General features: G+C 48.3%; 1 protein-coding gene across 13 annotated transcripts in view; it reads right to left on the minus strand.

The window, feature by feature from the left end:
• EPS15L1 (epidermal growth factor receptor pathway substrate 15 like 1) overlaps positions 1-22,663 on the minus strand; it is a 98,051-nt gene that overhangs the window by 67,457 nt on the left and 7,931 nt on the right. For 9 of the 13 annotated variants that reach the window (XM_045990575.1, XM_045990579.1, XM_045990578.1 and 6 more), the window contains 5 exons: positions 4,346-4,387; positions 4,065-4,154; positions 3,560-3,607; positions 1,662-1,757; positions 928-990 (listed from right to left, as the gene is read on the minus strand). In XM_045990575.1, coding sequence (XP_045846531.1) covers positions 928-990; positions 1,662-1,757; positions 3,560-3,607; positions 4,065-4,154; positions 4,346-4,387 — 339 coding nt within the window. Of the gene's footprint in view, positions 1-927; positions 991-1,661; positions 1,758-3,559; positions 3,608-4,064; positions 4,155-4,345; positions 4,388-4,572; positions 4,857-4,916; positions 4,996-22,663 lie in introns of those variants that run through there. The other 4 variants (XM_045990574.1, XM_045990583.1, XM_045990581.1 and 1 more) reach the window with 4 other exon arrangements.

Below are 22,663 nucleotides of genomic sequence, written 5' to 3' on the forward strand. Positions count from 1 at the left end.
TACTGGACTATATGCTTAAAAATGGCCAAGGCGGTGGGGACACCCAGGTGACCCAGTCACTTGAGCATCTGACTGTTGGTTTCAGCTCAGGTCATGACCTCAGGGTTGTGGGATTAAGCCCTGCACTGGGCTCCCTGCTCAGCACAGTGTCTACTTGAGATTCTCTCTCTCCCTCTCCCTGCCCTTCCATTCCATGTGCACACATCTTATGTACGTGCATGCGTGGGTTCTCTCTAAAATAAATAAATCTCTAAAAAAAAAAAAAAGGTCAAGATGGTGAACTTCATATCACGTATACTCTACCACAATTACAAAGAAAACAAAACAGAAAGGCGAGCTCATGCAGACACAGCCCCCAAGGCGATGGGAGCACAGCACACGCACTTCCTTTAGGACTAACTCTGCACCTCTTAGAGGTCACCACTCGTATCTGTCTTTGCTGCTTCCAGAAAGACTTGGGACATGGAGACCATCCCCCCAGGGACTGAGAGAAGCTTTCCAAAAATCAATGAGAGCATCCAAAAGGGATTAAAAACACACAAACTGGCTAGAAAGAAAAACCAGGAGCTACAAAGACATCTTGGGGGTTTTCATGCTTGCAAGTTCTCACAACTGGCCCTTCTATCCTGATTAATGAACCCAGGCAAAAACCACAAAATGTGACCCAGAAATGCTAACTGTAACTGTAACTGTAAAATTTTAAGACTCCATTGCCTGAAACTCTAACTGCCTTAGCAGGGCAACGCCCAAAAAAGGTCACGGCTATTTCAAAAGATTTTAATCTGAAAGAGTGTCTTGCCTAAATTCTGTGGCAAACTCACTCTGAAACAGAAGATACAATCATCTCATGTCACTTTTTGAACACCATAAATGGCGAAAACAACTGCACATGAAGGACAGCTGAGAGACACCGCCGGGGTCACTTACCCTCACAGCCCAATGGGCCTCCGCGGAGGGCGGCGTGACCATCAGAGGGCTGCTGGTGTCGTGCTGTAAAGGAAGAGAAACACTGCACTGTGGCTGGCAAGGAATTCAACTACGGAGGACGCGTTTATGTAAAAGATACACGTTTCAAAGTGCTTTCAGAATGGGGAAAGACCTCTAAAAGTTTTTTTAGAATTACTATATGCCCCAGCAATTTCACTCCAAGGTACGGACCTAAGAGAACTGAAAACAGGCACGCAAACAAAATCCCAGAAAATGAATTGTCATGTCCAGCAGCAGAGGAAGGGACAGACCATAAAATGCGGTCTGACTCAGTGAGCAGGAACCAAGCACTGACACCCACTACGGAGCACTGCAGAGGGAAAGCAGGCGATCTACGATTCTGTAAAGTGCCCCCAACAGGCAAATCCATACAGAGAGAGAGATGAATGGCTGCCAGGGGCTGAGAGGCAGGGATCCCATGAGGGATTACTTAGTAGGTAAAGGGCTTCCTTTTGGGGTGATGAAAACGTTCTGGAACTAGAGGGAGGGGCCGGTTGTTTAAAAAAAAAAACAGAACACTGTGACTGTACTAAAAGTCACTAAGTTGTTCACTTTAAAATGGTGAGTTTTAGGTTATATAAATTCCACCTCAATTAAAAAAGAGAGAGAGAAAACACACAGATGGACAGATGACATTAGACGAGCACAAAGAACTGAAGGATTCTGACACTTACGAATTTAGGTGGCGGCATGTTCAAATTCAGATTGCTCAAGGTAACTTCATGGCCGCTCTGTGCACAGGCCACTAGTCTCAGTGCAACATAGAAACCCTGCAAATCCAAAAAAGAGGGAGGGGTAAACTCTTGCGGGCTGGTGATGACAGGGAGAGCTGTCTGCAGCCGCAGGCTTTGGGACAGAGGGATTTCACGTCACTGCAACAATGAAGACTCAATGTGCGAAAGTCACTGAGAGTGTTGAGCTGAACACATCTCCCCCTGGGAGTACTGATTCCAAGAATATGCCAAGTGGACTCAGTCCACTGCACTCTGGACACTGCCAAATTTCAAATAAATGTATTTTTTTACCTTTATTATTTTTTAAGTAAGCTTTATGTCCAACGTGGGGCTTGAACTCACAACCCTGAGAACAAGAGTCACATATTTTACTGAGTGACCCGGCCGAGAGTCCTCAAATAAATGTTTTTTAAGCAACAATGAGCTCCCGATATTTAGGAAAATGCTAGATTAGATAAGTAGCAGACTAGAGTTTAAGATGATAATAAATGATGATTCAGATATGTGTTGACTTTTTAAAAAATGGTTTGAAATAGACATAATTGTTTGGGAACCAATACAAATCACTGTGCTCTCCTTAGCCTTGCTGAAGACAGCCTCTCCCACTTGCTCCCCCACCCCCATGGCCTGATGTGGATCTCACCTCCCACGCTGCCAGGACAAAGGACCTGAACTAGGCCATAAGGGACCTTTGCTCCTCTCGCCCTCCTCTCAACCCAGAGGCGGCCATGCCACAGGCTTAGTGGACTCACAAAGCATCATCTAATTTTCTTAACTGATCAAATAGCCTGAGAACATGAACTGTTTTAAAGCTATAAACACAATTACAGCTTAAAAACATCTTCAAAGAGACAAGAGCTGGATCAGCCTTTCTCAGACAGATGTCCACAGAATGCCCGGGTGAGGGCTGTAAGAAAGTTTCACAGAAAAGGGGAAGTAAGAAAGTTTCTGGGAACTGCATTAGGCCAAGTTAACAGATTTCTCATCCACAAGGATCCTCAGAATTCAACACGCAGACATACAGTGCGAACCTCAAGGAAGGGAGGAAGAGTTGATACTGTTTTCCCAGTGGATCAGATCATGGACAGTGGGACACCAGGAACGACATCCCTTGGGATACAGTTTGGGGATAAACTGAACTGAATTAAAACACAACCATTTAAAATCATTTGTAAGTACTATACATTTCCATTTACAGAACATTCTCAAAATGACAAAATCATGCTGGAGAAGGAACCAGTGGGTTGCCAGGGGTTAGGGTGTGACTGCTACGGGACAACACGAGATTCTTCTGGGGGCCAGGCAGTCCTGTGTCCCGACTATGGTGGTCATTACATGAATCTGTGCACGTGATAAAATTACACAGAATTATACACACCAACCCCCCCCCCCCAAAAAGTCCATGTAAAACTGGCCAGCCCTGAGCAAGGCCTCCAGGTTAGCACCACGCCGGTCTCTGAGCACCACGCTATGGTGACGTAAGTCGCTCTCGCTTTGAGGAGCTGAGGAAGGATACGCCGGAACTCTCTGAACTGCTTTTGCAACTTCCATGAGTCTTAAGTTATTTCAAAATAGATCAGTCTGAAAACATTTTCATCACTTGCAAGCACACAAATTTAAAAAAAAAGAAACGCTAACCATGAAAGATGGCTCCCAAGTGTTCAGAAGACTCGTATTTCAAAACGAAACCTTCCCATGTTAATAGTCTGATGGCCGCGCTCAGGTCTAGTAATCCTTGTCCACGGCAATGACAAGGAAGGACGTGCAGAAGTGACCCCGCCTGCGGGGCTCTGGCCCAAGCCCCTCCACTTGCTCTGTGTGTGTGTAAGTGTATATACCTGTTTGTCCAAGAACCCTTTACCTTCTGGGTCAGCCAAGTCCCATATCTGTGGAAACACACACAAAAATGCTCATGAGTTGCAAATGCCCATCACCGTCCATTTATTCACAGAACAGGGGCCGCCACCACTGCATGCGGGCCTTACGTGCTGGCTGGAGTGGGTGCTCCCGAGCTGTGGGTGAGGAAACAAGTCTGGACCAGCTGAATGACCTGCCCCTCCCCCTGCCCCTATAGGCACACAGCTGGTCAGCGGCAGAGCCTGGAGAACACCCCGGTCTACTCGGCTCCAAAGCCATAAGCTGTCAAGATCCCAAAAGCACTCAGGCCTCTTGTCTGCTGCCCAAGCCGGAAGTGGAATAGCCACCGGTTACAGCCCGAGAGGCTCACAGTGGCCAGCCCACTCCCCAGGAGGCACGTCCCCTGGAAGAGGGGTCTGGCCTTCACCTGCCCGGGCAGCGCGGAAGGCAGCCTCAGAAGAGAGGTCATTATCTATCTTCACGTACCTTCCCAAGGATAATGTCTGAGAGCCCAGACTTCTTTAGAAAAAGCGCAGCTTCGCTCGCCCCAACTCGCCCTGTGTATGCCGGGTCTACCTAGAATGGGGGAACAACTCTTGAGACAAGGCCTCAGCAGACGGCACAACAGATAAAGCAGCGCATAGCGCACTGGCTATTGGCTGATAACTCGGAGGATGGAAAGGGACTAAACTGAGCTTCTACTCAGGTTTGTGTCTGCCCAGACACGCCCTCTTGAATTCAATCAAAAAGACATCAGTGAAACTTACCTGCTTATAATAGGATTCATATAATGGATTTCCAGTGGGAATCTGTAAACAAAACCAGAGACACTGGTCAAAAATAGACACACCCCACCCCCCCCAAGAAAAAAATCACCCCCCCTCCAAGTGCCGTTACCAAAATGTACAATAGTGAAAACCTAAATGTGTGCACTTTAAACGTCCTCTCTTCACAGACTGCCGCTTGTTTTTAGACACAGATCTCACATACTTACTCAGTCTGGGAAGGAGAAACGCGAATGCTCTTTCGCAAGGCCTCATTCCTACACACACAACTTGGTACTCAGGAAGCAGCAGCAGCCAAGCTGACTTCCATTCACCGAATGAGGGGATTTCAATGTGCCCAGGAGCTCAGAGGGCAAGACATCCCCTCTCCTGAGACTGCTTTCTGGTTCCAGAATCTGAACAGAAGTTTCTGCATGTCATTATGAAATCAGCAAGACACGCAAGCTTCAGACTGGTTTCCCTGCCCCAGATCTCGTCCCCACCCATCCCGTGCTCCACCAGCCACCAAGGGATGCTCCCTGCTGGGAGAGAGCTGGCCAGTGACCACTCCTACTGTGGCAGGCAGGAAGTTCAAAGTCTTCAGTCCAGCACAGAAGATGCTCCACATTCCAGCCATCAGATCCAAGACATCACTGTTCAAAGAAGGTAAATGCCGGCTCTTGGGTCACGCGGCTCACTGAAGCCATGTCTGGAGCTGGCCTGGTTGGCGGCCAAGCCCTCACACTTTGCACCGTGTCCTACAGTCTCTCTTCCCGACCTCAGCGAGCCATCCCCCAAGGGAGGTGTCAGCTGGGAAAGGAGTAAGTAGCCACTGAACTGTCGGCTCTACAGGCTTACACATGCTGGTGTTTTGCCACGTGAAGGGAAACAGCAGTCCACAACCCGGCCACTGACTTAGTGAGCAAAGTGAAGAACACACAACTACACTCCATCGTACAGAAGAATGGGCATGGGAACCACTAAAAACGAGGACAGGGAATGCGAGGACTGAATGAGAGGTGGGAGTACCGTGTCTATTTTTAAAGTCTTTGAATGCTGTCTTGTGATTTTTTCATAATGAATAAAACTGGCAGAGGTGGGTTCCTTCCAGTTACAATCACTGGATTGGAACCAGCCCAACACTTGCTTACTGCAGTGGCACAAAGAGACTCGCTTCAGGTTAAAAATAATGCCGAGATTACGGTCAGCTTCTCTGGGGGATGCCAACACCTGCGAGCATATAAAGAAGTGAAAGTACAGAGAACGCCGCCAAGACAGAATGAAAACAGAAGGAAAAGAGCATGAAGACCTGAAAGGGGAGAGAGGAAAGTCAAAACAAAAAGAAGGGGGGAGATCTTGAAAAAGCAGAGAAAACTAAACATGGAACAGCATGAAAAGGAAAGCACGGCTGGGTGACAAGGAGCCATTGCTTGAGAAAGAAAAGGGGACAACACCCGGGAGAAGGATAGAGAGGTAAGTACACAGCTACAGCGCCTCCCTGGCTGGCTGCTTCCTCCTGCCTGGTGCGCTGGCCCAACACGGTCACTAGGGGGTCAGCCACTCTCAGCTCCTTCAGACCTTAGACCACAGCGCCCGCCATCACACATCGTGTGACCTCCCGGGTTTAAAACTCTGGCATGCTTCCAAAGCACATCTCCTCAGAGGACTAAGGCGGGCAGAGGAAGCCAAGTCAGGCAGGCTGTTTGTCGAGGAGATGGTGCCGGGTCCGGACGGCACATCACCTGCCACTGGCTCACGGGAATGGAATGCACAGGCCCCAGCGGCCTCCACCCTGATGGCAAAGGTCCCTTCCCACCAACAGTCAGAGAGGCTCAGGTCTGAAGTACACTTCCAGTGGGATTTTTTTTTAAAGATCTCAGGTCAGGCAAGAAAAGGGGTTTCCAGCCTACTATAATTCCAGTGAAAAAAGAAAAAAGTGAAAAAAGGGTATCTGGGGCATACAGAGTTAACAACTGTTTCAAATTTCCCAAATGCTTCTGAGCTATTAGATCCACAATCAAAAAAAATAAGACTGAATAACCTGGAAAAGCCTCTGAAGCACCAGACCCAAAGCTCCAATGTCTAATAAGGGTGCATCCCCTAGACCGTCTATGGCCAGTTTTCAATCCCACATGAGCCACAAGTGAGGAGAAACCACAAGAGTGTGCCTCAGCTTTTCCTCTCTCCGGGAATCACTGTAGTTAGGCTGGGACAATGACCACACTTAGAAGCTTCAATGTCATTACTCATACTTCGGTTACTGCAAAAGCAGAGGGGGGAAAGGGGAAAACACCAGATCTAGCTGGCACTTCCCCTCACCACTCCACCTCGTCCCAGGGATGGTGGAATCACGTCTGCAAGCTGCGTGATATGCCACTGAGATGGACCTGAAGACACCTGCTGCCAACTAACACCATGAATCCTCCAATGACAGGTCACCTATATGGCCAGCTCCTGGGCAGAGACCTCTGTCACAACTGGCTCACCCGTGCCGGCAGCGGCTCCCAGAGGGAGTGATACAGCTGCGGGGACAGAGCACGCTGAAAGCGGACGCCAGAGCTCTTCCTCTCTGACCCCAAAGAGAGCCCAGGGCCAAGCCTGCGGCACAAGCAGAAAGGGAACAGGCCAGGAGATAAGGCTTTCAGTGTAAGAAAGCTGCAGAAAGTAAGAGGCTGCAGAGAATGGGGTGAGGTATTTGAAAATGGAAGTGAGACAAACCAGCCCGGGATGGAGATCTCCTTCGCCAACCCACTCTGCTAAGGGGCCACCTTCAACTTGCAGTGACTGAATTACTGATGCGGTTCAATCATCACTTTCAGTGTGACCATTCAGTTGTTCGTCAGAGCTTAAAATACTCAGAGATAACATGGAAAGTTCCTGTGACCTCTTTGCTCTGTCCTCCAGCCTCCACGCAGTTTACAAGCAGGGGCGACAGGGAAGGGGAGCATACCAAGGATAAACTGACACCCTTCTGTGGAGAGGGCTTTAAAACATCACAGTTCGTGTGAGCACATGCAATTTTAATGCTGGAGAAAAGCAGCTTGAGATGAAGAACACAGCAAAACTACTTTGGAGGGGAAATCCTCTGAAGATTGGGGTTCTAGCCACTACAAAACCTCTAGGATTTAGCCCATCCAGCTCTGATCACCACTTTTGTCCAAAGGCAGGACCCTTCCTAAACCTTTATGCCTCAAAAATTCCCAGTCTTCTGGGAAAGGCTGTGCCTTTGTGCCCATCAAAGCAATGACTGCCAGCCTTGCTCATTTCAAAAATGGCATTTCTTTAAAGCAACCTAGTTTTTAAGACTTTGGGGAAAAAGTTTAATCCGTTGCTCTGATAAACAGAGGATCACATTCATGGAGCACTCCCGGTTTCCTATCCAGTACCTCATTTAATGCTCCAACAACATTACGGCACAGGTATACAGACGTTAGTCCCAGACTGCAGGTGCTCAGACTGGGGTACCATGCACGGGGTCACAGAGCCGGTGAGTGACAAAGCCAGAGGAGCACCCAGATCATGTGGCCCTATCTTACTTTGCACGCTGCAAAAACAGCCCAGGCATGACAGAGCTGGGCACTGGGTCCCAGCACAGCCTCCCATGCATGGTAGCCTTGGGAAAATGCACACCCGTGATTACGTGCTGATGCATTTTATTCAGCTGAAGAGATCAGAGTGCAACACTCAACTCAAGTATATAAAATGACTTGAAAACCAGTGCAGTCTTTCATTTCCCCCAGGAAGCTAAGACCCCATAATGCTGTATTTTCAGCTTTTTTTTTTTTAACCTGTCATATATCCTTTTTTTTTTTTTTTTTTAAGATTTTATTTATTTGCTTGACAAAGAGAAAGAGCCAGCAAGAGAGGGAATACAAGCAGGGGGAGCAGGAGAGGGAGAAGCAGGCCTCCCGCTAAGCAGGGAGCCTGATACGGGGTTCGATCCCAGAACCCCAGGATCAAGACACAAGCCAAAGGCATACGCTTAACAACTGCGTCACCCAGGTGCCCCTCCCTTTTTTTTTTTTTTTTATAATTCCAGTGTAGTCAGCACACAGTGTCATATTAGTATCAGATGTACCATACAGTGATTCTACACTTCCATATACTACTCAGTGCTCATCGAGATAACTATATTGTTTAATCCCCACTGCCTGTTTTCCCCACCCCCCACCCACCTCCCCTCTGGTAACCATCTGTTTGTTCTCTGTAGTTAAGAGTCTGTTTTTTGGTTTGTCTCTTTTTTCCTTTGTTTGTTCTATTTCTTAAATTCCACATACAAGTGAAATCATGTGGTACTGGTCTTTCTCTGACTGAGAGAGACTATTTCGCTTAGCATAATACCCTCTAGCTCCATCCATGTCAATGCAAAAGACAAGATTTCATTCTTCCTTATGGCTGAGTAATATTCCATTGTGTATATATCCCTCCTCTTCTTTATCCATTCATCTACTGATGGACTGGGCTGTTTCCATAGTCTGACTTTTGTAATAATGCAGCAACGAACATAGGGGTGCATATATCCCTTCAAGTTAGTATTTTTGTTTTCTTTGGGTAAACTGTGTGATTACTAGATTGTAGGGTAGTTCTACTTTAAATTTTTTTTTATTTTTTTATTTTTTTTAATTTATTTATTTGACAGAGAGAGATCACAAGTAGACAGAGAGGCAGGCAGAGAGAGAGAGAGGGAAGCAGGCTCGCTGCTGAGCAGAGAGCCCGATGTGGGACTCGATCCCAGGACCCTGAGATCATGACCTGAGCCGAAGGCAGCGACTTAACCCACTGAGCCACCCAGGTGCCCTACTTTAAATTTTTTGAGGAACCTCAGTAACTGTTTTCCAGAGTGGCTGCGCCAGTTTGCATTCCCACCAACAGTGCACGAGGGCTCCTCTTTCTCCACATCCTCACCCACACTTGTTGTTTCTTGTGTTTTTGATTTTAGCCATTCTGACGGGTGCGATAAGATATCTGATTGAGGTTTTGATTTGCATTTCCCCGATGTGGAGTGCGGTTGGAAAAACAAATACTGTCAAAATATCTCCACCACCCCCAAGCAATCTCCACATTTCAGGCAATCCCTATCAAAATACCAACAGTATTTTTCACAGAACTAGAACAAACAACCCTAAATTTGTATGGACCCACAAAGACCCTGAATAGCCAAAGCAATCTTGAAAAAGAAAAAACAAAACTGGAGGCATCACAATTTGAGACTTAAGTTATATTACAAAACTGCAGCAATCCGAACAGTATGGTGCTGGCATAAAAAACATAATGCGTACATAGATCAATGGAAACAGAACAGAAAGTCCAGAAATAAACCCACAATTATATGGCCAATTAATCTTTGACCAAGCAGGAAAGAATATTCAATAGGGAATAGACATTACCTTTAACAAAAGGTGTTGGGAAAACTGGACAGCAACATGCAGAAATGAAATTGGACCACTTTCTTATACCCTACACAAAAAAACTCAAAATGGATTGAGGACCTAAATGTGAGACCAAAAACCATAGATCACATAAGAGAGCATAGGCGGTAATTTCTCTGACACTGGTCATAGCAGCAGCATCCTTCTAGACAGGTCTCCTGAGGCAAGGGAAACAAAAGCAAAAATAAACTATTCAGACTCCATCAAAATAAAAGGATTCTGGGGTGCCTGGGTGGCTCAGACTGTTAAGCGTCTGCGTTCGGCTCAGGTCATGATCCCAGGGTCCTGGGATGGAGCCCCGCATTGGGCTCCCTGCTCAGCAGGGAGTTTGCTTCTCCCTCTCCCTCTGCCTGCTTCTCCCCCTACTTGTGCTCTCTCTCTCTCTCACTCTCAAATAAATAAATAAAATCTTTTAAAAAGGGACGCCTGGGTGGCTCAGTTGGTTAAGCTGCTGCCTTCAGCTCAGGTCATGACCCCAGGGTCCTAGGATAGAGTCCCACATCAGGCTCCTTGCTCAGTGGGGAGCCTGCTTCTCTCTCTGCCTCTGCCTGCCACTCTGCCTGCTGGTGCGCACTCTCTCTGACAAATAAAATCTTTTAAAAAAATTTTTAATCTTAAAAAAATAAGATAATGAATAAAAGGATCTTTGAAAATAGATAAACAAAAGGCTTTTCGATGGCAAAGGAAAAAAACCAACAAAACTAAAAGACAAATTACTGAATGGGAGAAGATATTTGCAAATGACATATCTGATAAAGGGTTAGTATCCAAAATACATAAAGAACTTATACAACTCAACACAAAGAACCAAATAATCCAGTTAAAAAATAGGCAGAAGACATGAACAGACATTTTTCCAAAGAAGACATCCAGATGGCCAACAGACACATGAAAAGATGCTCAACATCACTCATCATCAGGGGAATGCAAATGGTGTATTTTTCAATCAAGTTGCCAAGTTTTGCAGGAATTAGGCAGGTAACACCCACAGACATCCTGGTCTGAGTTTCTACTTGGAAAACCAGGTGCTGATACAAACTTGCAGCCCACGGGGCACCTGGCTGGCTCAGTCATGAGAGTATGCCTCTCGACCTCAGGGTCGTGACTTCAAGCCCCACACTGGGTGTAGAGATGACTTAAATAAATAAAACTTAAATAATAATATATATATTTTTTAAAAGCAGCCCAAAGAAGTGCTCACTTAATAGTCCTTACATTTCTGCCTTCCACTTAGCGTTGGCTGCCCTCACTGCTTGCAAAACCATTATCTTGGCTATGTGCACAGTCATATTCTGCAGCTGAGGAAATTGGGATTTAGCTCAGCAGCATTCAAAAATAGCAGAAAACACTGGGGCATCTCTGACCTCCCAGGAACTGACAGCTCTCTCCAAATGCCCCATCAGAGGTTTCTAAACCAGAGCTAAGGTAAACCTTGCTGAGAGGAGAACACTGATGTGAGAGAGAGCTTTTATAAAACCACAAGAAAAAAGATATCCTAATTTTAAAATGAGCAAAGCAGGGGCACCTGGGTGGCTCAGTGGGTTAAACCTCTGCCTTCGGCTCAGGTCATGATCTCAGAGTCCTGGGATTGAGCCCCGCATCGGGCTCTCTGCTCAGCAGGGAGCCCGCTTCCCCCTTTCTGCCTGCCTCTCTGCTGACTTGAGATCTCTGTCAAGTAAATAAATAAAATCTTTTACAAAAAAAAATGAGGGTGCTTGGGTGGCTCAGTGATTTAAAGCCTCTGCCTTCAGCTCAGGTCATGATCCCAGGGTCCTGAGATCAAGCCCCACATAGGGCTCTCTGCTCCCCGGGGAGCCTGCTTCCTCCTCTCTCTGCCTGCCTCTCTGCCTACTTGTAATCTCTGTCAAATAAATAAATAAGTAAAATCTTTTAAAAAATAAAAAATAAATGAGCCAAAAAAAAAAATTCAGAAAGAAAAGCCAAAGCAAAGTTGGGGGGAATGTTCAATTTCCATATTGCAAAACACAGTGAAGCACCAGCATTTGCTATCAGGTTGGCAGAGTCAGCAGAGGGGAAACAAGCGTCTTGGGCCCTATGTGTGGGAAGATGACCAACTGGCTTTTCTAGAGGGCTATGCAATACTGCACAGTTACCCCTGACATGCAGGTTCCACTTCATTCCTGTCAAACTCCAGCAAGAGTTTTTGTAGATAAAAATAAGACTATTCTAAAATGTATAGAGACAGGCAAAGGAACCAAAATAGCTAAAACAATTTGGAAGAGAAAAATAAAGTGGGAGGCATCAGTCTACCTGATTTCAAGTCTCACTATAAGGCAGCATGGCAGTGATGAAGGGGCAGACGCACACAGCCATGGAACACAGCAGACAGCCCAGAAACAGACATACACTGGGTGAACCCGACCGACTGCTGACAGAGGTGCAGGGCCATTCAGGAGGAAAGAGGCCTTGCCTGGCCTACGGAGAAGCAACTGGACATCCAGAAAGAGAAAATGAGCCTCAACCCAAGTCTCACGCTTTCTACAAAAATTCATTTCAAACGGGTCACAGGCTTAAATGGAAAAACTTCAATGGAATAACACTTGTGGGAAAACAAAAAAAAAACAGAATAAAATATTCAGAAACAAGGGCTGGGGAAGGAGTTCTTAGACTTGATACCAAAAGCCTGACTCATAAAAGGAAAAACTGATAAATTGGACCTCATCAAAATTTAAAATGTTTGCCCTGTCAAAGACCCTGGGAAGATGACAAGCCAAGTCACAGAAATATTTGCAAATCACAAATCTGACAAAGGATATGAAATACATAAAGTATCTGAAATACACAAAGAACTCTCAAAACTCAATGGCACAAATGCAAACAATGGAGGGGGCGGGGTGGTGCCTGGCTGGCTCCGTGGGTGGAGCACATGACTCAGTCTTGGGGTAGTGAGTTCAAGCCCCACGTTGGGCATAGAGTTTGCTAAAAAAAAAAAAAAAAAAAAAAAAAAGGCAAATGATCAAATGAGGACATGAGCCAAAAACATGAAGAGACATTTCACCCAAGAGGACGCACAGATGGCAAGTAAGCCCATGAAAAGATGGTCAGCACAGAATAGAGAGCCCAGAAATCGACCCTCAACTCTATGGTCAACTAATCTTCGACAAAGCAGGAAAGAATGTCCAATGGAAAAAAGACAGCCTCTTCAATAAATGGTGCTGGGGAAATTGGACAGCCACATGCAGAAAAATGAAATTGGACCACTTCCTTACACCACACATGAAAATAGACTCCAAATGGATGAAGGACCTCAATGTGAGAAAGGAATCCATCCAAATCCTTGAGGAGAATGCAGGCAGCAACCTCTTCGACCTCAGCCGTAGCAACATCTTCCTAGGAACAACGGCAAAGGCAAGGGAAGCAAGGGCAAAAATGAACTATTGGGATTTCATCAAGATCAAAAGCTTTTGCACAGCAAAGGAAACAGTTAACAAAACCAAAAGACAACTGACAGAATGGGAGAAGATATTTGCAAACGACATATCAGATAAAGGGCTAGTATCCAAAATCTATAAGGAACTTAGCAAACTCAACACCCAAAGAACAAACAATCCAATCAAGAAATGGGCAGAGGACATGAACAGACATTTCTGCAAAGAAGACATCCAGATGGCCAACAGACACATGAAAAAGTGCTCCACGTCACTCGGCATCAGGGAAATACAAATCAAAACCACAATGAGATATCACCTCACACCAGTCAGAATGGCTAAAATTAACAAGTCAGGAAATGACAGATGCTGGAGAGGATGTGGAGAAAGGGGAACCCTCCTCCACTGTTGGTGGGAATGCAAGCTGGTGCAACCACTCTGGAAAACAGCATGGAGGTTCCTCAAAATGTTGAAAATAAAACTACCCTATGACCCAGCAATTGCACTACTGGGTATTTACCCTAAAGATACAAACATAGTGATCCGAAGGGGCACATGTACCCGAATGTTTATAGCAGCAATGTCTACAATAGCCAGACTATGGAAAGAACCTAGATGTCCATCAACAGATGAATGGATAAAGAAGATGTGGTATATATACACAATGGAATACTATGCAGCCATCAAAAGAAATGAAATCTTGCCATTTGCGACGACGTGGATGGAACTAGAGCGTATCATGCTTAGTGAAATAAGTCAATCGGAGAAAGACAACTATCATATGATCTCCCTGATATGAGGACATGGAGAAGCAACATGGGGGGGTAGGGAGATAGGAGAAGAATAAATGAAACAAGATGGGATTGGGAGGGAGACAAACCATAAATGACTCTTAATCTCACAAAACAAACTGGGGGTTGCTGGGGGGAGGTGGGATTGGGAGAGGGGGAGCGGGCTATGGACATTGGGGAGGGGAGGCGAACCATAAGAGACTATGGACTCTGAAAAACAACCTGAGGGTTTTGAAGGGTCAGGGGTGGGAGGTTGGGGCAACCTGAGGGTTTTGAAGGGTCAAGGGTGGGAGGTGGGGGGAACAGGTGGTGGGTAATGGGGAGGGCACGTTTTGCATGGAGCACTGGGTGTTGTGCAAAAAGAATGAATACTGTTACGCTGAAAAAAATAAATAAAATGGAAAAAAAAAAAGAAAAGAAAAGAAAAGATGGTCAGCATACGTTATAGGAAAATGCAAATCAGAACCACAGGGAGATGCCCCCACACACCCATAACAATGGCGAAAATAACAAACAATGACACCAGTGAACACACCGAGAAACTGGATCACCTGCACGTTGACGGTGGGAAGGTAAAAATGTACAGCTCTGGAGAACAGTTCAGTAGTTTCTTAAAAAGAACTGAGCCTACAACTGTCACAAGACCCAGCAGTTGTCCTGGGCATACATCCAGACAAATGAAGACTTGGGGTTGCATAACATCCTGTACCCACAGACTGGAAACACACCGGATGTCCTTCCATGGGGGATTGGTTACATGAACTGTGACCACCCCCCACCCTGTGGAATACCACTTGGCAATGAAAAACGCCAAGGAATGAACTACTAATATGCACAACAGCCTAGAAGAATCGATACTAAGTAAAAAAGGCCAATCTCCACAGGTTACGTGCTGAATGACTCTATTATACAACATCACTATAATGCTGGAATTCTGGAAATGAACAGATTAGTGGGTGCCAGAGGTGAAGGAAGGCATGGGAGTGGCTAAAAGGGCCAAGAGGGGGATCCCTGCGTGGGATGGAACCAGTCTGCATCTGACTGCATCGATGTCACAGTTTTGGCTGCAATGGTGAACTACTGATTTGCCGAGTGTTACCACTGCAGGAAACCCAGTAAAGACACAGGCTCTCTCTGCATTATTTTTCTCAACTGCACATGAATCTGTAATTACCTCAAAATAAATTTTAAAAAGAGAGTACGAGAGACAGGAGACCTCACAATCGAGGGGCGCCTGGGTGGCTCAGTGGGTTAAGCCTCTGCCTTCAGCTCAGGTCATGATCTCAGGGTCTCTGGGATCGAGCCCCGTGTCGGGCTCTCTGCTTGGCAGGGAGCCTGCTTCCTCCCCTCTCTGGCTGCTGCTCTGCCTACTTGTAATCTCTCTCTCTCTCTCTCTCTATCTGTAAAAAAGAAAAAAAAATTAAAAAAAAAAAAAAGAAAAGGAGACCTCACAATCGAATAACAAGGTGACCTCCGGAGACACTCCGGAACCTGGACTGGGTATCAATGGAATAGTACTAAGGAATGATTAAATGTGTAAGGTGTTGATATGGTACCATGGGTATGGTCTTCTTGTCAGAGATGCAAACTGAGATATGATTTCTGAGACTTACTTTTTAAAGATTTATTTATTTTGAGAGAGAGAGCGTGCGGCAAGAGCTCTCTCTTGGGGGAGAGGGGCAAAGGGAGGGGGGAGAGAATCTCAAGCAGCCTCCCGGCTGAGTGGGGAGCCTGACCTAGGGCTTGACCTCACAGTCCTGAGATCACAACCTAAGCCCAAATCAAGAGTTGGGACACCAAACTGACTGAGACACCTAGGCACCCCGATTTCTGAGATTTAAAACAAAAAAACCTCAGAAATAAAAATGTACATGGCAGAGGTCAAGGGATGGTAGACAAGCGCAGAGATTTGCAAAACAGAGTTTGTTTGGGTGCGCGGCTGGCTCAGTTGGTAGAGCGTACGACTCTCAGTCTCAACAGCATGAGTTCAAGCCCCAGGTTGGGCATGGAGTCTACTTTAAAAAAAGAGAAAAAAGGCATTTGTTGTAAACGGACAGTGCACACATGGGAGTTCATTAAACTCTTCCCTCTCCTTTGAGTGTGTATAAAATCCTACATAATTCAAGACCACCGTCTGATATGTTTCTGCTCTGGCAAGGATCCCAGCGGAGCGAGCCGCTTCGCGTGTGCAGGGCGGCAAGAAAGAGCAGCTCTGTCGCTCGCAGTGTCATACTTCTGACAGACAAGAAAAACTAGCACTGTTTCTTAACTTTTTCTTTTTAAGAGTTTTACTTATTTGTCAAAGAGAGAGAACACGCATGCACAAGCGGGAGGAATGGCAGGCAGAGGGAGAAGCTGGCTCCCCGCTGAGCAGGGAGCCCATGTGGGGCTCGATCCCAGGACCCTAGGATCATAACCCAAGCCAAAGGCAGCCGCTTAACCGACTGAGCCACCCAGGTGCCCCCAAACCAGCACTTCTTTAACACACAACACACACCCCCTTCTGCTACTGTAAGGTCTCCCCCCGGGGGTCTACCCCAAGGAAGTGACCAACTATGCAGGAGGTGGGGAAAGGCAAGGGCGTTGTATCAGTTCATCCTGCTGGAGGGCGAGGACTATGGGTGACAGAAGAGGTTGAAAACGGGCGAGGATCCCACGCAGCAGCAAAACAGCACAGGCAAAACATTTACAATCGGGGTATGACCGTTAGGTATTTGCTAAGTGCAAAGGAAGGGCCCAAACCAGCATACATAGTGATGACCTAGCTGGTAAGCCCCCAGCGATTACATATGCACACGGACTTGAGTGTGGCAGGATGGACACCACATGCTAACACTGATTTCTACCAGTGAACTGGTGTCCCCACTGCCCCCACCGTGGCTTTCTGGGTTTGCCAGTGTTCTACATTAGCGCACATTGCTCTTGTAAACAAGACAGAAAAGGAAAAGAGCCACATACGAGAAGAGGGATCTGAAGACACATGATTCTCCCTGGGGGCCCAAGTGACTGCCATGACAAAGGACTCGGTGAAGCTGTGCACTGCCGTTCAGCACAGCACACACGGCCTCCGTCCAACCCACTCAGAACTCAAGGCCTGCAGTCTCCACCTACAAGGAGAACCAAAGAGCAAGAACCACGCCTAAAAGTTTAGAGACAAAGTGAAGCGTCAAGGTGAGCACGACAGCCAGAGGGAGTTCAAGGCCAGGAGCTACTAGACGGAATGCAGACTCAAGCTCCAGCCCTCCCAAGACACCACTGCTCTTGGCCCCATCTACCAGAAATGGAAATAAAAGAGAAACCAAGGTCCCTTGAGGCAACCTTCCCACCCTGACATGCCACCTTGTGCAGGAGACAGGACCTGCAGGGAGTCCTGAAGGTCTCTACCCACACCTCTTAGCCTGGTGCTCCCAGCACCAAGGGAGAAGCAGAACCACAGAGAGGTCAACAACGTTACCAGATAGATGTGGATTAAAATCCCATCCCAGGGAGCCTGGGTGGCTCAGTTGGTTAAGCGACTGCCTTCAGCTCAGGTCATGATCCCAGAGTTCTGGGATCTAGTCCCACGTCGGGCTCCCAGCTCCACAGGGAGTCTGCTTCTCCCTCTGAACTTCTACCCTCTCGTGCTCTCTCTTACTCACTCTCTCTCTCCCAGATAAATAAAATCTTTTAAAAAAATAATCTTTTATAAAAAAATAAATGAAATAAAGTCCCACCCCACCACTAGAGTACTGTGCAACCCTGGGGAAGGTGAGCAGCCTCTCTGTGCCTCGGTTTCCTCATTTGGAAAATAAGGATGAGCATTCCCACCACCAGAGACCGGCACGGGTTGAGCAGTCCTCCAATCCTGGCTGTTTACAGTCCCATTCTCCTCCTAGTCCTCTCCTTCCACCGGCTCCCATAGGAAAATGTATCCCATCCCTAGAAATGCCCCCCAGCCCATTCCACTTCAAACTACTGACCTCCCACCTGCTATTCACAGAAAACTTCCTGAAAGAGTGTTTGCACTTGGGACATGGAAATTCATTCATTCACTCATTCAACAAACACACGTTAAGTCCACACAATGAGGCGGAATCCAGGCTATAAAAGGGTGTGAGACAGAACTCTAGGGCTCAAGATGAGGAGACCCGGCAGGCCAAGTGAGCACATGACTACAGCACAAGGTGCCATGGGATATAAAGGCTAAGACAGCAGGAGGTACTGCTGAAGCCTCCAGAGCCTGAGCCAGGGTCAGGGGTGGGCACAGTGGACTCTGGGGCGGAGGGGGGCGGCAGGGACTTGGGGCCCTTCAGCACAGTTTCAGCCAGCCAGGAAGGATGGACACAGTGAGGTAAGAGGGTCTGCGCCCACCCAGCTGAGAAGCCTGGAACGTGATCCCCGCGGCGACCTGAGCAGATGTGCACATGACCAGTGACCTGAATATGCATTTAGCTATGCAGCGTGGGAGACCGGGAGATGTCAGTAAGCCTCCAGGGGAATGAGGCCACTCACTGTGCGCAAACACAAAGAAAGGGGGCTGTTCACCTTTAAACGTGTTTCTCTGACGTGGAGGCAGAAATCTCATTCCCATTCAAGCAGTTTCTACCAAGTCGTGCGGAGCTCCGAGTCTGGAGGAGAAAGTCATTACACATGACAATGCACACGGAGGGCTGCCAAGTGCTGGGAGGAAGAGACAGGGGTGGCGGGGACACTCGGCATCCCAGACACACACCAGTGAGGGCGGAGACACCACCGCAGCCTCAGCTGAGCCTGCCCAAGGGGATACGAGACAACAAGCATGCCTAGGATTACCCGCACTGAAGCTCTGGGGACAGACAGGTCTGCAACACCGACGGAAAGAGGCACCGCTGGTGGGGACACCCAGAGGGGGTGGGGTCCTGGAGGCAACAGGTGATGGGCACATAGGGAGGGGCATGGGGTTGAGTGCAGCCACACAGAGAGCAAGTGGATGGGACTGGAAAGGGTCAGACAACAGGGAGCTCAGACAGCCTGAGCACAGCAGGGCGCAGATTCTAGCCCGTTCTCCCATAAATGCCGCTCAAGATCCAAAGAGGCCCTGGCCTCCCCAGAGCCCCCGCGGCTATCACTCCTCCGAGCCTCTCAGAGAACAGCCCCCATCCATTCTGTCCTTCCTTTCTCCGCACAGTGGACCAGGCCCTGAACAGACCCACAGGGTGACAGCTCAGCAGCAGGGGCCCCTAAACAGCAGGGCACCTACTGCCTTCCTTGAGAAGGACCACTTCTCACAGTGCTCCCAAATTGCCCTAAGTGTGCCCTGAATCTTCCCAAAATTCCGTCTCTGCCATGTGCTGAGCCCCAGCCCAATATTTCGCCATCCCTTACACGGGCACGCTGCCCAGGACTCAGGGATCCCCAGGCCGATCGGGTCGGCAGCTCTCCATGCCCCTCCCCTGCCCTCTGAGGGTGGCCTCATCAGCCTCCCAGCACCCACTGCTCCTCTATAGAGCCTGGGTCCTCTAGGCACCAGGGACTCAGCAGACTCCTGGATTCCATGGTGAGCAAAAGACACTCACCACTACCAAGGAGGGGCATCGTGGTCTACTCAGGGAACAAATACAGAAGAGCGGCCCTGCTGGGAGGAGCAGGGAGAGGAATTCACATGGTCACTCCCCTGCTCGGAAAAGACTCTGTGTGGCGAAGAGTGCAACGGTCCAAGCCTCAGCCTGGCTCTTGAGGTGCCCCACAGCCATCCCCTGCCCCTGCTGGGCTAATTTCGCTACTCCCTCCCTCTCCACCACACACACATTCACCTGGACACTCAGAGACACTTGCATACACTCGCGAGCACACAGCCCTCTATCCCTGTGCTCCTTCCTGCTCTGGCAGATTCTCTACACACTGTGCACTGTATGCTCCTTGTCTGGCCACAAATTATTCCCTATGCCTGAAATGCGGGGGGGGGGGGGGGGGGGGACCTGTGCCCACTCAAGGCCAATTACCTCCCAGCCCCACAACTGATCCCCCGACTTTAAAAACCTCCCAAATTCCCACCAACTGAAATGACTCTCTCTCTCCTCTACATTCCCATAGCCCCAAACCTACAAAGGGGACATTTCTTCATGTCCAAATTTTGTCAAGGCTACTCGAATGTCTGGGGTCCCCTCCTTCCTACATTTTAAACATTTATTCTACCTCTTACAATGCTGGGTCCATAAGCAGGCCTTCCATAAACTTTTTTTTTTAATTTTATTTATTTGACAGACAGAGATCACAAGCAGGCAGAGAGGCAGGCAGAGAGAGAGGGGGAAGCAGGCTCTCGGCTGAGCGGAGAGCCCGATGCTGGGCTCGATCCCAGGACCCTGGGACCATGACCTGAGCCGAAGGCAGAGGCTTTAATCCACTGAGCCACCCAGGCGCCCCAAACTTTTTTTTTTTAAATAGACGTATTTCCTTGTTTGTTTGTTTACAGAACGGGTAAGATTTTGATGGAGTCTCAGGAGGGAGCGGGTAAGACGGCTGCAGAGAGGCTGATGCTTGGGTAGACACAGCTCCGCCACTCAAAGCAGAGTGAAGACGAGCTACAAAGCCTCCCAGGGCCTCAGTTTCCCCAGCCAAGGAATGGGACTAATACAGTGCCCGCCCTGAGGATTACTTGAGGTCCCGGTAAAGCATAGCCTACAACTCCAAAATGCGACTGTATCCATTACTGCCCTTCTTACTGCTGTCACGGAGACGGATGAGCTGGCTTTATTTATAGAGAATCATGGGGGCTGGGAAGGGAAGTCAGGCAAGGCTACTAATTAGGGCATGTTTGGCAAGCATCAGATCACAGTCCTGACAGCGCGCCACACCAAATGGTCTTTGCCAAAAAATGATAAAATGCTTCACCAAATGTTGGCTACAGTGCAGTACGTATTGTACTCATTTTCTCGCTCAACTAGTTGGCGAGTCACTCCCAACAGTCCTTTACTAGTTCTCAGTCTTATTTATTTATTTTTTTAAATAGGCAATCGTACACACATGGTTAAGTGCTTAGTAGCTGTGAATTAAAGGATAATTCCGAGGGGCTAAAAGGCAAAATTAAATCAAGAGGCCTAATGCCAACAGGACCAGTTTGGCGTGTAAGAAAATGTTGATCCCCTGGGGTCGTGTGCGGGTAAGAAACAACAACACCGACCCGCACGCACTCAGCAACCACCGGCATCTGCTCCGCCCCTGCGGAGTCCTCTTCTCCACAGAGAAAGTGTCCCCAGTGGACACAGGGGTCCGACACTGCAGGCCCAGAGACCGTTCAGGGTCTTGATCAAGAAAACTCCCAACAGGAGAAAGGTTCTCCACAGCACACATCCAAGTCTGCCGGGTCCAGGCACCTCCAGCCACAAACAGCACTGTTTCTAGGGTGCCGGGGAATTTAGAGGGCTAATCCATGCCCAAACTTCCCAGTCCTGGCTTAATAATCTCCGTGAGGACCTCACCCTCAACAGGCCTGTTCTCTCCCTCTCTCTTTTTTTCCTGTTTATTCTTTGCCCCTTTAAAAGCGGTCCAAAAGATCCTTTCCTTTTCCTGAGTACGTAAAACTGAAAACATCCATTGTGGATTAAGAAAAGCCAATTTTCGGGGCGCCTGGGTGGCTCAGTGGTTTAAGCCGCTGCCTTCGGCTCAGGTCATGATCTCAGGGTCCTGGGATCGAGTTCCGCATCGGGCTCTCTGCTCGGCAGGGAGCCTGCTTCCCTCTCACTCTCTCTGCCTGCCTCTCTGCTTACTTGTGATCTCTCTCTGTCAAATAAATAAATAAAATCTTTAAAAAAAAAAAAAAGAAAAGCCAATTTTCTGTGGCTCGACAGGCGTGCTTGTTCCTGTCATTAGTAAATCAGAGAAGCCCTCTCCACACCTCACAGCACAAGTGAAGAAAGAGACTTGGGGAGCGCTGCGAAAGGGTGGGGGTCTGGCCGTCAGGATGCTGGCCCTCAAGGACTCCCTCACCAGCGCACTGGGTGCCTGCTTCTCCACCCAGGAGACAGAACATTTCCACTAATCGACTACCGGCAGCTAGAGAGACTGCTGCTGCCTACCCGCTGCAGGGGCTCGGGACACAGCAGGGACAGAGCTGCTCCTGCCCTCCCAGAAGCCCATGGTGCGCTGTCCACAGCAGAGAACATGGCCATTGGAACTACAGTCTGACCCAAGCTCCCAGTTCCCTGGGAGGCCCGAAACCTTTGATTTTAGCACTATCCTCCTTCGTTTCCTTGTTCAGAAACGAGCACAGGGACAGTGACAATGACACTTTCCTAATGGGGAGTCAGTGGTGAATGGGCACAAAGTGACTGTCCAATCTCCCTCCTTCCTTCTGTGTAAGACTTGCAGCCCAAATCTCTCCCCAGCACCCAGGTTAGCAGCGTCAGGGAAGGGGGCTCCGACGGGGCGGGAGGGGGTGCTGAGCAGCCAGTCCGAAAGGCTGCATGCACCTGCTTCTCCAGTCCTGCTGGAACAGAAGAGGGAAAAGAGGCAGGAAGACCCAGCCCCCCTGCTGGTGCTCTCATTTCCAAGCCAGTGGAGGCAATTCATTCCACTTCTGCAGGCTGCCACCCGACCTCCCCCAGGTGTTGCCCTCGGGCTCCTACTTATCTGTGCCTGGGAGCCCAGCTCCAGCTGCACCATCTGAAGGCCAGGGGCTCAGTTTTTTTCTTCTTGGTCCCAGACCAGCACAGGGTAGGTGCTCAGCACACAGTACCTGACGCTGCCCCCAGGAGC

The sequence above is a fragment of the Meles meles genome, chromosome 20 (assembly GCF_922984935.1).
Source record: "Meles meles chromosome 20, mMelMel3.1 paternal haplotype, whole genome shotgun sequence".
NCBI classification, from domain to species: Eukaryota; Metazoa; Chordata; class Mammalia; order Carnivora; family Mustelidae; genus Meles; species Meles meles.